This window comes from Aedes albopictus, chromosome 1, assembly GCF_035046485.1.
Source record: "Aedes albopictus strain Foshan chromosome 1, AalbF5, whole genome shotgun sequence".
Taxonomy (NCBI): domain Eukaryota; kingdom Metazoa; phylum Arthropoda; class Insecta; order Diptera; family Culicidae; genus Aedes; species Aedes albopictus.
In genome coordinates, this window is record NC_085136.1 from 159,797,463 (window position 1) to 159,813,336 (window position 15,874).

General features: G+C 40.1%; 1 protein-coding gene across 2 annotated transcripts in view; it reads left to right on the forward strand.

Annotated features, from left to right (window-relative positions):
* Positions 1–3,906, forward strand: part of LOC109431384 (vesicle-fusing ATPase 1) — a 20,667-nt gene extending 16,761 nt beyond the window's left edge. Inside the window, exons 11-12 of one of the 2 annotated variants that reach the window (XR_002135167.4) lie at positions 1,522–1,752; positions 1,827–3,906. Coding sequence is in view for 1 of the 2 variants with exons in the window: in XM_062845657.1 (XP_062701641.1) it covers positions 1,522–1,657 (136 nt within the window). In the remaining variant the exon portion in view is untranslated. Of the gene's footprint in view, positions 1–1,521 lie in introns of both variants that reach the window. The other variant, XM_062845657.1, reaches the window with a different exon arrangement.
* The last annotated feature ends 11,968 nt before the right edge of the window (positions 3,907–15,874 follow it).

Genomic DNA, 15,874 nt, shown 5'->3' on the forward strand with positions numbered 1-15,874 from the left:
TCTGGTAGGCGAGAGGAATAGTGGGCTATATCGTTTGAAGCATTTCCCTGCGGCGTTTGTCTGCGGTAATCGATTCTACGTTACTCTGGTGGACGACCATAGCGATTACACGGTGGTATATTTGGTGAAGGCGAAGTCAGAAGTTCACATGAAGGTGCGCGAGTATTGCAGTCTAGTGAAAAATCATTTCGGCCGGTCCGGTATCCTCGTATCATTCGTACGGACGGAGGAGGAGAATACGCGAGCACGGCGTTCAAGCAGTTTTTGGTCGGGTCGAGAACGGGATCGTTCGCCGCAGCAAAACGGTAAAGCGGAAAGGAAGAATCGGTACGAGGTCGAAATGGTTCGCTGTTTGCTTCTTAAGTCAGGCTTGGACAAGAAGTATTAGGATGAGGCGTTGAACACGGCGAACTATTTATAAAATCGTCTTCCGTTGTCGGTTCGTGAGAGGACATCGCACGAGTTGCTTTCGGATCGGAGGGGTACGTTCAAGTGCCGGAGGAAAAACGAAGAATGTTGTATCCGAAAGCAGTGAAGTTGGTCTTCGTCGGTTACGCGGAGGAGAGGAAAGCTGTTTCTCTCCAACCTTGGAAACGTCCTACAACCGCTTAACTACTTCTGAGTTGGTCAACCCAGCTTGTACTACTTCTTCCAAACATAATCATTGCAGAGTTGCTATCCGACATTCTTGCGATATATCCCGGCCACCGTATCCTTTCGGGTTTTGGCAACCTTCTGGATGCTGAGTTCTCCATAGTATGGAATCGGACGTTCCATTCAGGAGTTTATTGTAGTGCAGGCCCGGATTAAGGATTGTGGAGGCCCGGGGCCAGAGCTGATGTGGAGGCCCCTCGGAGGTACAAATGCCATGAGCAAATAAGCGTTTCTTTGTTTTTGTTAATGTTTAGGAAGCACAAAGGTTTTTGTGGGGTCCCTAAAATGTGGGGGGCCTGGCCCCGGTCCCCCCTTAGATCCGGCCCTCAGTGCTGCCTCTACCTTGTAATCACTGCATTTCCGTATATGTTTCTGTCCATTTTGATTCACGAGCTACATGAAATGCGCCGCCAGTGTCGGCCAATTTCCTACAACGAGAAAGAAACCAATGAACAAGACAGAACAAGTACAGTCGTCAGACCGAACGCTCGACAGATAAACGTTTTCTTTCAAACCCTTGCAAAATAAGTTTAATACAGTCCATTATTATGTCGAATGTAGTAGTCTATGGCGTGCTTCTCACAAGCCCGACCGGGGCCCGACCGAGCCCCGGCACGGTGTGATGTGAAACACGCCATAGTAATCTCATGTAAGAAATCGATGACCGGGGCACGGCCGGGGCCCGGGCCGGTGTAATCGGAATAGCCATGGTGTAATGAGAATAGCTGGTTTTACCACCTTCAACGTTGACTCATTGGTTTATTACTGCAGGCCAATTTCCAAATTTTCCATTACGATCAATTTTTATTTGCTGTTCTATAAGCATTTCTCACGATTTATTAACAAAAAATCGTTTTCTATTTTCAGAGTGTTCGTCGGCATCAAAAAGCTCCTGGATCTAGTCGACCTAACCAGGCAGACCGACCCACCGCAACGGGTAAACAAATTCCTCTCCAAACTGGAGGAGGAAGGAGCGCTCGACGCCGGAACTTCCATCCATTAACTTATAACCGGAGGGTAGCTATGGGATCTAAGTATTATCTCTTTCAACGACGTATTCTAAGAACCGGGCCGGCAAGGCAAGGCAAGCAGGAGAAGGTGAGTAAACAGGAAAACAATAATGAGGTACACCACCGCATCTCTTACCGCATATATTTCCGATTTGCTGCTAGGGGACACCAAAGGCGCTAGAGGCGTAGTATGCAACCATATATCTCTATAAACAATAGTTTTACTCTAAACAGTAATGAGTGTTAAGGGCAACGTAACTTTGGCCGCGTTGCTTTAAAAATGCTATCAATTATATACAGCTTGACTGTTGTTCTTTACACAAACACAAAGAGAATATATTTAATATATTTAGATATTTACATGGTTTTCATCGACGCTAAGATTATTACTGTAGCGAGCTCTAATTAGCAGGTCGTTTGCGATCTCAGCAAAGCAAAACGACTAAGTAATAGAAATGCTGTGGTGTTGCAGTTTCAATAATCTTAGATAGCTATCTAAAACCAACTTCATTGAGTACGAGTCTGTTTCAGTTATTTTTCTTTCCCATGAATCGTAGGAATTGCCAACCTTTGTCAAGGTGTTTTTCGTGGTATGAAGAGAGGATTGTTTTTCTATTTTTATTGCTAAAAATAAATTGAAAAATAGCATTTTATAAGCTACTTTTGCTTTCCTCGAAAATTAACGATGAATTTTGTCCCTAAAATGCATGAAAAAGTGAAGACTCGTAAATGTTACAAACTGTGCTGAAATGGAAATGTTTATTTCGCTCGTTGAACAATCAAAAGTTTTACGAAACAAAGTGACATTGATTAATTCTACGCTTTTAAAGGTGGTGTTACAGTCAGCAGGAATACGAGAAAGAATTTTAGCTAAAAAAATCTGTGGTAATTGATGAAACTTATTATTGGCATCGCGTCTCCAATAAATAAACTGGTTACACGACAGATCGGAAGAACAAAGTCCGATTGATCGTTTTGTCTACTAATGCAGACAGCATTTCTTGATAAATTAATAGTCCAAATCGTTGTGCGCCTCCAAAAAAGGTTCTAAAGTTCTACGCATGACTAGTGTGTCCCAAACTTTTCAGCTATAGATGCGGAATTCTGTAAAGAATAAGTTCAAATTACAAAAAAAAAATCTGATTTTTGTATATCGTTCAAGTATGTAAAACTTGCATTAAAGATGAAAAATATCAATGTCACTTCGTTTCATCCATAGTACTCTTTTCAGTTGTTTCTTTACCTGCATATACTACTTCCAAGACCCTATAATCTATCATTTGAAGGATCTCAGCATAGCAGGAAAAAGCTAAATAATTAAAGCTTGTGACAACCATGTTTGTCAGTTCTTCGGCGTACTAGCGATTAATGCATTGTTTACATCAACTGTTATCAACCGATGGAGGATTGTTTCAGCGTGACGAGTGAGTCTGCATTTAGCTTGTTATCGGTGTGTGCATGAATTTCCGTTATTTATTTGTAAAAGAAAACCCAAATTAGCGTTAAGAGATCAAAATTTAGCTGCGAGTCATCGACGAGGTTTTCTGATGACTCGCACCTTGGTTACCCTTCGTGATTCGTCTATAAGTAGAAACAAGTGTAAAATCGGTGATAAATAAATCTTTTATTATATAAAGTCCCTTTAAAGTAGCCTACAGCAGCAGTAGAAACTTATTTCGAGCATAATGTACACTTGATTCGACTCAGCACGTTTGTTGTAGGAATGATAGTTAAAGCAATATACAGAACGTTCAAATTAAACATCGTTGGCAAAACGAGTGACAAAAGTGTACAGGTGATCTAGCGTTTAGATTTTGTTGATCTGTTCCACACCTTTATTAAGTTGGCACATCCACATTCCATATCTAGGTCTTGCTATGTGTTGAACTAAGGTTCGTGATGGAGGTCACTTATGGATGCTAATTTTTTGCACAAGGAATAAATTATGTCTTCTGTTGGTGCTTTCATATAATTCTCCTCATCAAAGAGAGACTCCATGAAAATTTTCAAGAACCATTTTTCAAGCTACAGCATGCCTAGCTGAGACATGTAGACAAAAACAAAAACATATTAATTCAATCGTTATTATATCAAGCAGAACATTTATTTTATTAAATTTGTGTCTTGGTGAATTTAAACAAACAGCCGAATGCAAAGTATGGATAGAAAAAATGTTTGAGCAAAAATTCAGTTTAGGAATACTAACCAGATATTGTAAATTAAACCTGTTATAACAACTACAGCGACCCATCTGATCATTTTGAAAGAAAGCCATGTAATATTTTTACCAGGGCGATGGTACTCTCTCTCTCTCTCTTGACAGCTACACCGATCAGACTAAGACATGAGTGTCCTCTGCTGTACGTAGGAGTCGTCTCCATTCTGCTGCTATGCGACTCCAGTTTCGCACCCTGCGAAGGGTCCGCAAATCATTCTCCGCTTGATCGACCCACTTAGCACGCTGTGCACCACGTCTGCTTGTATCGGTCGGATGGCTCTCGAGAACCATTTTAGTCGGATTGCTATCTGACATCCTGATGATGTGACCCACTCACCGGCGGTGTGGACGATGGTTGGTTCTCTCAGCAGCTGATGCAGCGCGTGGTTCATTTGCCTTCTTCAAGTCCCGTCTTCCATCTGCACTCCGCCGTAGATGGTACGCAATACCTTTCGTTCGAAAACTCCAAGGGCGCGTTGCTTCTCTCATCTGTACGTTGAGTCCATGCTTCGTGCCCATAGAGGACTACCGGTCTAATCAGCGTTTTGTAGATAGTTAACTTCGTGTGTCGGTGAACTTTGTTCGAGCGTAGAGTTCTGCGGAGTCCAAAGTAAGCTCGATTTCCTGCCAAAACGCGTCTCTGAGTTTCTCTGCTTGTGTCGTCTGCGGCCACCAGTGAGCCCAAGTACACGAACTCTTCAACCGCCTCGATTTCATCACCGTCGATAGAATTCGGGGTGGCGGGTGCGATGATTCCTCCCTGGAGCCCTTTGCCATAATTTACTTTGTCTTCGACACATTAATGACTTATCTAATCCAATTCGCATAGCTTCATGGCTTAGTCGGATGTACGTTTCCGCCATCGTCTAAAATTTGCGAGCTAAAATATCAATATCATCAGCGAAACCAAGCAGCTGGACGGACTTCGTGAGAATCGTTCCACTCGTGTTTATCCTCGCTCTCCTTATTACACCCTCTAAAGCAATGTTGTACAGCAAACACGAAAGACCATCACCTTGCTGTAACCCTCTGCGAGATTCGAAAGGACTCGAGAGTGTCCCTGGTACTCGAACTACGTACATCAATCGATCCATCGTTGCCTTGATCAACCGTATCAGTTTATCCGGAAATCCGTATTCGTGCATAATCTGCCATAGCTGATTTCGAACGATTGTATCATACACCGATTTAAAATCGATGAACAAGTGATGTGTGGGTACGTTGTATTCGCGGCATTTCTGCGACATCTGGCGGATGGCGAACATCTGGTCCATTGAATCCAGCCTAATATTGCCCCACGAGCTCTCTTGCAATCGGTGATAGACGGCAGCATAAACTTTTAGAGAGTATCTTGTAGGCAGCGCTCAGTAGTGTGATCGCGCGATAAATCCTGCAATCCAACTTGTCGTTCTTTTTATAGATGGGACACACGATCCTGCCATTCATTCCTCTGGTAATACTACCTGCTCCCAAATCTTGATAATGACCCAGTGTAGTGCTCTCACCAGTGCTTCTCCACCGTATTTTAGTAGCGCGCTTGGTAGTTGATCTGCTCCAGCGGCTTTGTTGTTTTTTTAACCGACCAACGTCCTCCTTGCTCTCTTGGAGGTTAGGGGCTGGAAATCGTTCATCCAGCGCACGTATTCCTAGATCTGTTATCACGCCACCTTCGGTGCTTGCAACGTCGTAATTGAGTTGCTCATCGTAATGCTACCGCCACCTATCGACCACCTCACGCGCGCTCATGAGAAGATTCCCGTGATTATCTCGGCACATGTCGGCTTGTGGTACAAAGCCTCTGCGCGAGCGATGAAGCTTATCGTAGAACTTTCGTGTGTCCTTAGTGCGGCACAGCTCTTCCATCGCTTCGCGATCTCGTTCTTCCTGCTGGTGCTTTTTGCTCCGGAACACTGAATTCTGCCTGTTCCGCGCCTATATATAACATGCCTCATTCGCCCTCATACGGTATTGCAACATTCTCGCCCATGATGCGTTCTTCACGTTTTTAAACTGTTCACATTCGCCGTCGTACCTGTCGTTTCTGTGATTCGGAGTCGCGAAGCCTAGTGCTGCAGCCGGGATACTACATATGGAGGATCGGAGGTGCCTCTAGCCATCTTCAAATGTAGCTACGCCAAGCTGCTTTTCCGTTGGTAGGGCCACTGCTAACTGCTGCGCGTAGTCTTGCGCCACTTCTCCGTTACGCAGGCAGCTGCTCGATGTTAAGGCGAAACTGGAAGCATTTTCTCATTTTTTCGGTGTTTGATTTTTATAAAATAACGAAGCAATATTTTCAAAATCGGTTCTCGTACACATGTAGAGTATGGATCAAGATATCTTCTGATTTTTTTTGAGGTGGAACATGTTTTCCATTTTTGCAGAAACCATTTTTTTTTTTGTGAAATTTTGTTCAAAAATGGTTTCTGCAAAAACGAAAACCATTTTCCACTACAAAAAAAAAAAAATCAGAAGATACCTTGATCCATACTCTACATGTGCACGAAAACCTGTTTTGAAAATATTAATTCGTTGTTTAATAAAAAATCAAAAACCAAAAAGTGAGGAAATGCTTCCAGTTTCGCCTTAAACCGCGGCGTTCGATTTCGACGCGCGGTAGTAACCGTCGAAAGTTTTAAGCACATGCATACAGCGACTAGGTAGCGATCCGAATCTATTTTCGCACTGCGGAATGTGCGGACATTAGTTATGTCCGAGAAGAATTTACCGTCGATTAGAAAGTGGTCGATTTGGTTTTCTGTTTGATGGTCGAGTGATCTCCAGGCGGCTTTATGGATATCCTTGCGGGGAAGAAAGTGCTTCGAACTACCACTACAGACAAACACTCTCATTATTCCCATCGTACATCGATTTAACGGTCTATTTTAAAATTTGATAGTTGGTAAACTGGCCATCCGTGGCGCTTGCATCGTTTTTGTTCGAGTTTGACTATTGCCCACTACCGCAAACTAGTTGATGGTTGGTCAACCACACACTCTCAAGAACTATCACGTCCGATTTACGTGAAATATCACGTAGCTCATCCTTATTATCAAAACCCCCAAAGTTACGTGATGTCAGTAACAGCCACTCGAAAATCACGTCGTATGCACCGCCCTGTTTGGTTAAACCTCCCTTGCATTCACGTAAATCGTTTCAATGCGTTTGTGTTGGTGTACTTCCGACTTGGAAGTTTCCGCGAAACGAAAGTTACGTGATTTTCAGGTGTGAAAAAAAAACAGTTCAATATGGCGTCGAGAAGCAGGTCGGCTAAAGAACTGCATGCTGATTAAGAGTTTCTGTGCAAGTTGCTGGAAGTATTGAGATAATTTAATTGTTTAGGGAAATCGATAGTATTATATTTTTCTATTTTCAATAACTTTAGGAGCTGGAATAGGTGTCTGACGGTGACGAAAGTCCAGTTCAACAAGTGTTTGGAACGGCTGGACCTTGGGCTGAACCTCGAAGATGTTACATAAAAAACCCGAGATTTTACTCCAAAATAAAAGAACTAAATAAGATTTTTCTATGTTACATATTGGCACCAGCTTGTAGCGTATTTGAAGATGCAATAGTTTTTAAATCCCTATAAAATGCAACGATATATTTATTTAACGGTAGGATTTTGCTTTTCATTGCAATTTAAAAAGATTTAAAATCTCTTGCCTCTTCAAATACGTTGCAAGCTGGTGCGGCTGCTTTATTTTCATTCAATTATCATGGATAGGTAACGTGGAATTCATGTAGAAATTAACATGTTTTCACGTAAAAGTTACCTGAAATATCAGTATCACTCACCCACATTTCACGTAAACGATACGTAAAAAGACTTTTAAATTTACCTGACTAATCACGTCGATTAGCGAAATTCAAATTTGTACAGCTACCTGACATTCCGGCGAAGGTGACGTGAAAAATATGGTGGACGAAAACTACCTATCTTTTCACGTAAATCGGACGTGAAAAATTTTCAGAGTGCAGTCCCTATAATAGCATTGGGCGAAATTCGGTATATTCGCCTCACTCTATTCATATTCACTCCTCTTTGCTGAATCGATTCGAGAAATATGCAGCAAACGGGTTGTCGTGATCAAACACGCAACCCCATCAGAGGCTGTTCATAAACCACGTAGACTTTGGGGGCCCCTTTGGGGGTGTTCTGGACAAAGTCTACGCTCCATACAAATTTCAAAATTTTTGTATGGACAAAAGTCTACGAGGTGGGAGGGGGGTCTGAGATTGCCAAATTTTGGTCTACGTGGTTTATGAACAGCCCCTCATCAGTGAGAAGCGATGTGCAAGCTGCTTGCGAATATCCATGGTTGCCGTTCGTCACAGTTTGGATCGCAAGCGAATGAATGAATGGCGAATGGTGAAGAATGCTGGTGAGCGATCGAAGCGGCTATTATCATAACTAGAAGAGAATTTATGCATGTAATGCATACATTTTTAGTGTATTGTCGTTGAAATGCTAGATTAGCAAAGAAAATAATTCGAAAACATCAAAAAATCGTATGCACAATATCAATCGTATCACTCACGAATCGCATCACCGCTCGATCGCTTGCGATGCGAATCTGGACGAATGAGTAATTTCCAAATGTGGCTTCCCACCGTTCGCCGGAGTTTATTGTCGTCGCTGACAAGCAAACACACAAACTAAAGCGACAACCGTTCGCTGCTGACTGTTTTCGAATGTGGAAGAAGATGAAAAGTGGAAATCAGGAACCCTGGGGCGAATATGTTTTCGTGACTATGATTTGAATCGAAAAATGTTCGAAATGTTACGTCTGTTTGTCTTTGAGATGATGATGATACTGCTTATGGTGGTGACCTGAAACGAGACAGGACATTACGATGCTCGATATGGGGTCCAAACGGACCAACTGTTGATTTTGATTTTGTGCTACCTATTAGAAAAAAAGCAATAAAAATCAAAATTCTACCCGACCCATTTCAATAATCAGATAAAGCTGGCTTACGCTGCTATTTAATCTATTAGGTGAATATCCTTAATGTTTAGAAGAATTTGGCGTTTACTGTGTTGGTGCTAGCGGCGAAAAATGTCACCGGCCACACTTTTTGATTGAAAATTGAAATTGATTTGGTTCTGATAGCCGCTACATGAGAGATGACCTGGAGCAAGACCTAACCTGGTGAGATCGTTCTGAGTTAACCATTAAATTTCAAATGATCTGTCTTAGCGATACACACCCCAATAAAAATAACCCAGTCGCATTTCTTAATTATAGTGAACCCCACACACTAAGAATAAATCACAGAATTCTGTGAAATTTCACCGAAATCTCAACAGCAGAATTTTCGGTGAATGTTTCGGTGAAATTTTGGTTCACCGAACGATCTGTAAAAATTGAAAATTTGTATCTGTCGAAAGCACCGAACAGTTCGGTGATTTTTCTACATTATTTCTGTGAATTCATTGTTTATATTTTTAGGTTTCACAGAACTTTTCGGTGAATTTTCTACAAACTTACGGTGATTTTTCAGTTGGATGATTTGCGGTTCATCGAAGTTTTCTGTGAATTTTCACAGTTTATTTTTGCAGAAAAGAAATTTAGTGTATTCGGTTAAAGAAGATATTGGTATATTTCCCTAAGAATCCTCCACAAAATCGTCCATGAAATTGCAAACATTTGTACCAAACTACCAACAAAAAAATAGTCTGGTCTGTGCCAAAAACCCATGCAATAATTCATTCGGAAATGTAGCCATTTCTTCATGAATTGTGTCAGAAATGCCTGCAGGAAATTTCATTCGAAGAGATTAGGATTCAGCACAGCGGATTCTTTCGGAACCAACTGAACTTGTATAAAAAATCTTGTTTGGTTTTCACATTCCACCTTTCCTACCATCACGAAATAACAATGGAATCCAATGGATTCCGTTTTGACAACCCGCGTATGGTAATATGGTCGACTGCGTGTTTTACAGAAATTTGGTGAAAATCGCAATGCACGGCTGACATTTTCATGTTTACCGAACAGTAATGTAAAAAAATCACAGAATTCGGTGATTTGTTCGTCTTGGCCGAATTTACAGTGAATTTTTGACAGTTGGATTAGAAGACTTCGGATTTCTCAGAAAGTTCGGTTAAAACATGTTTTACAGTTCAGTTTCGGTGAAATCTTTCACAGAATTCTGCGATTCATTCTTAGTGTGGCAAGCCATATCCTACTCCTACCCACAACTGCAACTCCTTTCTTTTAACGAGGGCGTCAGTGAGTTGCTAGTTTCTCGATAGATAGATATCATCTCTTCCCTTCTATTCCTTCCCTTCTGTCCCTTCCCTTCTATCCATTTCCATCCTAATTATGAAGAATACGTAACGCTCTATGCAGGTTAGTTGAGGTAGGCCAATATATGATTCTTATCATTTCAGAGAGCGATTAATTGCCCTTGAGTCAAAGCTTTTTATTCAGGACACATTATAAACACCTGTTATGTGAAAAGGCCCATAAAATGACATATTTTTTTCTAGCACGTTACTCCCAACGTTTGTGATTAAATACAGGGTGTTAGGTTCCTGAGTGCAAACTTTTTAAAGGGTGTTAGAGGACCATAAATGGAGAAAAAAATGTTCTACGCATATGGTCACATCTCAACCGTTACGTAGTTATTGAACTTCCCATGTTTTTGACTCTTATTGCCTTAACTGGCAACAACTTGAAAATGGTCAAACTTATCGAAGTTTTTTTACCCTTATTCGAAAGATTATTGAATTTTCTATCAAATGGCATCTTTGAGTCGATTGGTTTAGTTAAATAACTTAGTTTTCTAGAGCAAATAGCTGAAAAGTAGTGTGTTTTAATTTATTTTTGTCAATTATCTCTGAAAAATGCGTAATAATTTAAAATTTTTTCTTTGGCAAAGTTGTGGCCCCTGTTCCACTCTACAATTCGTTCTTTGACATAAAACTTCTACCTCTTATCGTTTTGTTGCAATTTTGATTTAAACATCGCATTTCTTATCATAAATTTGCAACTGTCATGAAAAGCACCTTTTTGCGCATGGTGCCGCACATTTAAATCAAAATTGCAAGAAAACGATAAGAGCTAGAAGTTTGGTGTCAAAGAACGAATTGTAGAGTGTAACAGGGACCACAACTTTGCCAAAGAAAGAATTTTAATTCATTACGTATGTTTCAAAGATAAATGACAAAAAACATTAAAAATACACTATTTTTTGCTATTTTGCTCTAGAAAACTTAGTTATTTAACTAAACCAATTGATTAAAAGATGCCATTTGATAGAAAACTCAATAATCTTTCGAATAAGGGTAAAAAAACTTCGATAAGTTTGACCATTTTCAAGTTATTGCCAGTTAAGGCAATAAGAGTCAAAAACATGGGAAGTTCAATAACTACGTAACGGTTGAGATTTGACCATATGCGTAGAACAATTTTTTTCACCATTTATGGTCCTCTATCACCCTTTAAAAAGTTTGCACTCAGGAACCTAACACCCTGTATACTAAAACATTCACACTCACATTAACACATCTACATGATCTACTCTACTCATCTAAAATCAAAATCTAAATCTTGTCGCATCACTCGCTTATAGTGAAACCTAAATCATCCCATTCCAAATATTCAACTACTTGACCCCTATGAGGGCGTCCGTGAATCGCGGACCTCTTGTAAAGGAGATGTCATTTTTTCACATCCTTTCCTATCCTCGTAACAGAAGATAGGCGTGGCCGGCAATGGAAGTTTTCATTACTTGGGGTATAGTTCAACATTGTGACTTGCTGGAGCAAATCTGAGCCAGGATTCGTTTTCAGTGATCCCAAGTTTGTCAGAGTCACATGAGTTTGCTTTTGAGACAGACCAATTTTAGTTTTGCTGTGTTATTCATTACTAGAACTCAGCAACGATACGAAATGCAACTCGCTGTCTGTGGGGAATTCACACACAACAGATCGAGCGTTTGCTTACCTGTGGCACTGGGGGAGATATCCCAATAAAAGCCGAAAAAAGACGATAACCCGTACATAAATGTTGCGGGTTTTACCGGTTTTTTCGTATTTTTAAGGCTTTTTTTGCGATATTTCGGCTTAAGAAAACTAGTGTCAACCAAACCACCAACCATCCTCCCCCCCTCTGGTGTGACGCTTGGCTCATTTTACTTCAGATCGGGCGCGTTCGGGACACACGCCAGGCATGTCCATTAGATGGTCTCGTCGGCCTTGGGTCGGGATGGAGACCACCGAACTGGTTCCAGTGTACACTGGAGTCGGTTTGATTACCGGAAGGGAACCGTTGAACATTACGCACGTCTTAGCCATCGAATGGGTATCGACGGTTGTTAGTCTACAGGAATTGATGGACGCAGGATCGGTTTGCCCGCTGCACTAGCACCAGTGCAGTGTGCATCAGGAGCAGGGATGCCAGATGATTTTTTGGCCATCCGTAGCACTCGCATCATTTTTGTTCGAGTTTGACTTTTGCCCACTACCGGCACCTAAAGTTGATGGTTAGTCAATCACAGTCCCTGTAGCATTGGGCAAATATGTTTTCGTGACTATGATTTGAATCGAAAAATGTTCGAAATGTTACGTCTGTTTGTCTGTGAGGTGATGATGATGCTGCTTGTAGTGATGACCTGAAACGAGACCGCACATTACGATGCTCGATATGGGGCTAAAACGGAGCAGCTGCTGATTTTCATTTTATTCTATTTGAAAAAAGCGAAAAAAAAAAATCAAAATTCAAGCCTAACTTTACCAAACACCGTATGTAACATATGTAAACAAAAGAGAGATTTTCACATGAGGCGCTGAATTTCGTTGAGGACTACTTGTATCACTCACCTTTGGGGATGATTTGTGAAACAATACCCGCATTTTTCACGTTTCTGAAATGCTCAATGTATGAGTTGCTATGGGAACAGCGAACTTCTCCTTCGATTTTCTCCGATCGTGGATTTTATTAGATACGGTGTTTGGTAAAGTTAGGCTTGAATTCTACCCGACCCATTTCAATAATCAGATAAGGCTGATACAAATTTCTTTTTGACTTTTTGTCTCCCCTTCCTTCGAAATTTTTGGGCTGGATTTTGGATTCTGAGGGGGCAGATAAAAAAAATATTTATGAAAATATCGAGTCTTGCTGAAAATTCTTTAACAAATCCGATGAGTTTTAATATTTTTCAGATTTAATTCTTTACTTTTGTAAATATAAAAAAATTGGAAAGGTTACTTTGGGGCGAAATTGATCAGTATACAATTATGCATCGGTTGGAAAGGAAAATTTCCTTATCCGCTTAATTTTGTTCTTCTAAAACCGAATAATGCCGGGGCCCGTAGCGTAGTGGCTACACGTTCACTTCATAAGTGGATGGTCATGGGTTCGATCCCAGCCCCGGCACTTGCAATTTTTCGTCAGTTGTTCTTCCCCCGAGAGCAGCTGGCACCTGACCCTCTTCAGAGCATATGCTCCAACGGACCCGGAAACCTGAATATCGGCTAACGGCAACGCAACTCATAATGGACCCCCAATCGGACTGGAAAAGGAACAAGAGCCACACATCAACATCCCCGTGCTCTTCATTCTACCATGATAAGGTAGAAAGTGAAAGCAGCGCAACGGAATCCAGTTCGATCTAGTAGAATTATAATAGGATACATTTAGGCGCAGTACAAAGTGTAAGTACAGCTTCCAATTGGAATCGCTCACGCAGTGCCCTAGTGGACAAAAGAGCTGTAAATTAGGTTAAGTGATTGAAGAATAAAAAAAAACGAATAACGCGTTTAAAATCTTACAAATAGTGAATTTAATTCTTTTATGCAATGCAGTATCATAATTTTAATTTTATATAACTCATTTTGGTATCATAATGGCCAATTTTTTCGAACTGGCTCATTATGCAACTCAAATGAGTTGCATAATGAAAAATAATTGTATAATGTTCATAATGCAACTCATTTGAGTTGCATTATGAACATTATGCAACTCAAATGGGTTGCATTATAAAAAATCATTGCATAAAATTTTGTATGGAACTCGTTGCAAAACTCGATTTTTTCAGCACTCTTCGTATTTATCCAACTCAGCAAGCCTCGTTGGATAAATGTACGACTCGTGCTGAAAAAATCAACTTTTTGCAACTCGTTACATAAATAACTATAAATGCAAAATTAAATTTTGAAATTTTCTCTTAAACGCCTTAAGGTGTGCAATTTCATTTGAAATAAGTGATTTCTATCACAATAAATAACTATTTTATCATAAAATAAACTATTTTTTTTAACTATTTTATGTTCTGATTAGCTACTTAACTTCCCAACCAAGGCTCCACAAAAATGTTACGCATGTCCATTAGATGGTCTCGTCGGCCTTGGGTCGGGATGGACACCACCGGACTGGTTCCAGTGCACACTGAAGTCGGTTTGACTACCGGAAGGGGACCGTTGAACATTACGCACTCTTTTCAAAAATCTGTATCCCATACAAAATTTAGGAGATAAATCTGTATCCCATACAAAAATAAAATGACCCCTCTGACTCAAAAATCTATATTCCATATAAAACGAAATCTGTGCGAGTGCTCAAAAAACTGTAGAATACAGATAAATATGTATATCCCTTTCGTGACGAACCAGCACAATTGTGCTGTTGAGCAACAACTGTTTTGTGTAACTTTTTCAACTGTTCAGTCTTTGGTTTTCCTGATGTAAATTATTTTGATGATTGAGCCATAACTTATACTTGCATGTGTGCAAACAAACTTTTGTTTATGTTCTGTGTAAAATTTATCACAACAAGTTAAACAAAAAGTGAGCAAAAATGGTAAAACATGAAAAAGTTGTATCTGTCGCAAATTTTTAATTTTCGATTTATCTAGGTGGACAAGGCTAGGAATCGAAAGACAAGGAGTAGGGGTAGGCGGGGCATTATGGACACCCGGGGCAGAATGGACACCCTCAGTATTTTGAAATATGCGAACTTTTTTGAACTTTTAATGAATGGAGAATATAGCCCATTTGTCTAATTCGTAGTTTCAGGAAATAAACACTCGAAATTAAAATTATACTTGATTTTACACGCAAAAGTTGCGTCCTCCGTTTTTTGTGCATGGAAATTATAATTTTCACACCATCTTAAATAAGATTTAGTGATTAATTTATTGCAGGTCGATTAAAACCTGATATTTCTAGAACACATGCAAGTAGTTTTGCTGTATCTACATGCTTAACATGTTTATATTTTCTTCTTTATTATATCAAAAATCAAGTTTGGAAATATCTTCTGCTGCCGGGGCGAAATGGACACTCGCCTTTTTGAAAGAAGCGGCAAGGGAAAAATATAACCTAAATCACAAACCAACCAAATTCTTCGATTTCAGTATATTTTCGGTTAAATGTGTTCTATAGTAGACATAGGGTGAAACAAATTGGTCAAAAAACGACAGAAGTGGGAAATAGTTGTTTTAGGCACAGCTGTACATGCCGACAAAAACGGAGCTTTATCCAAAATAGCCTGAATTTAAATTAACTGAACAAAAATGAACTACTTCGGCGTATTATTCATCCATAATAGTTGTTTTGTAATGAAATGACTTTATAGGTGTAAATATTGTACGAAATTCGTAAAAGTCGCATGGTGTCCATATTGCCCCACGGGGGTGTCCATTCTGCCCCGTATGCTTGAAGACGGTCATGAAAAATTAACATTTTTCAAAACATTTTTTGAAGTGGATAAATCATTTTTCTTCGTGAGCATTCTTATGCAATAGATGCTAAATAGACTTTAAAAGGATACATGTATCAAAAAACTAAACTTTTTTGACATCTTGCCAGGTAAAGTTGGCAAAAACCTTAGGGTGTCCATATTGCCCCGCCTACCCCTAGTACTAGCAAATGCCAAAGAAAAAGTGTTGATATATTAAAAAGTCTGAGAGTTCTGGAGAGCCAAATTTGAGCAATTTGTATGGAAATTTCACTTTTTTTAGCTCCGTCACGAAAGGGATATAT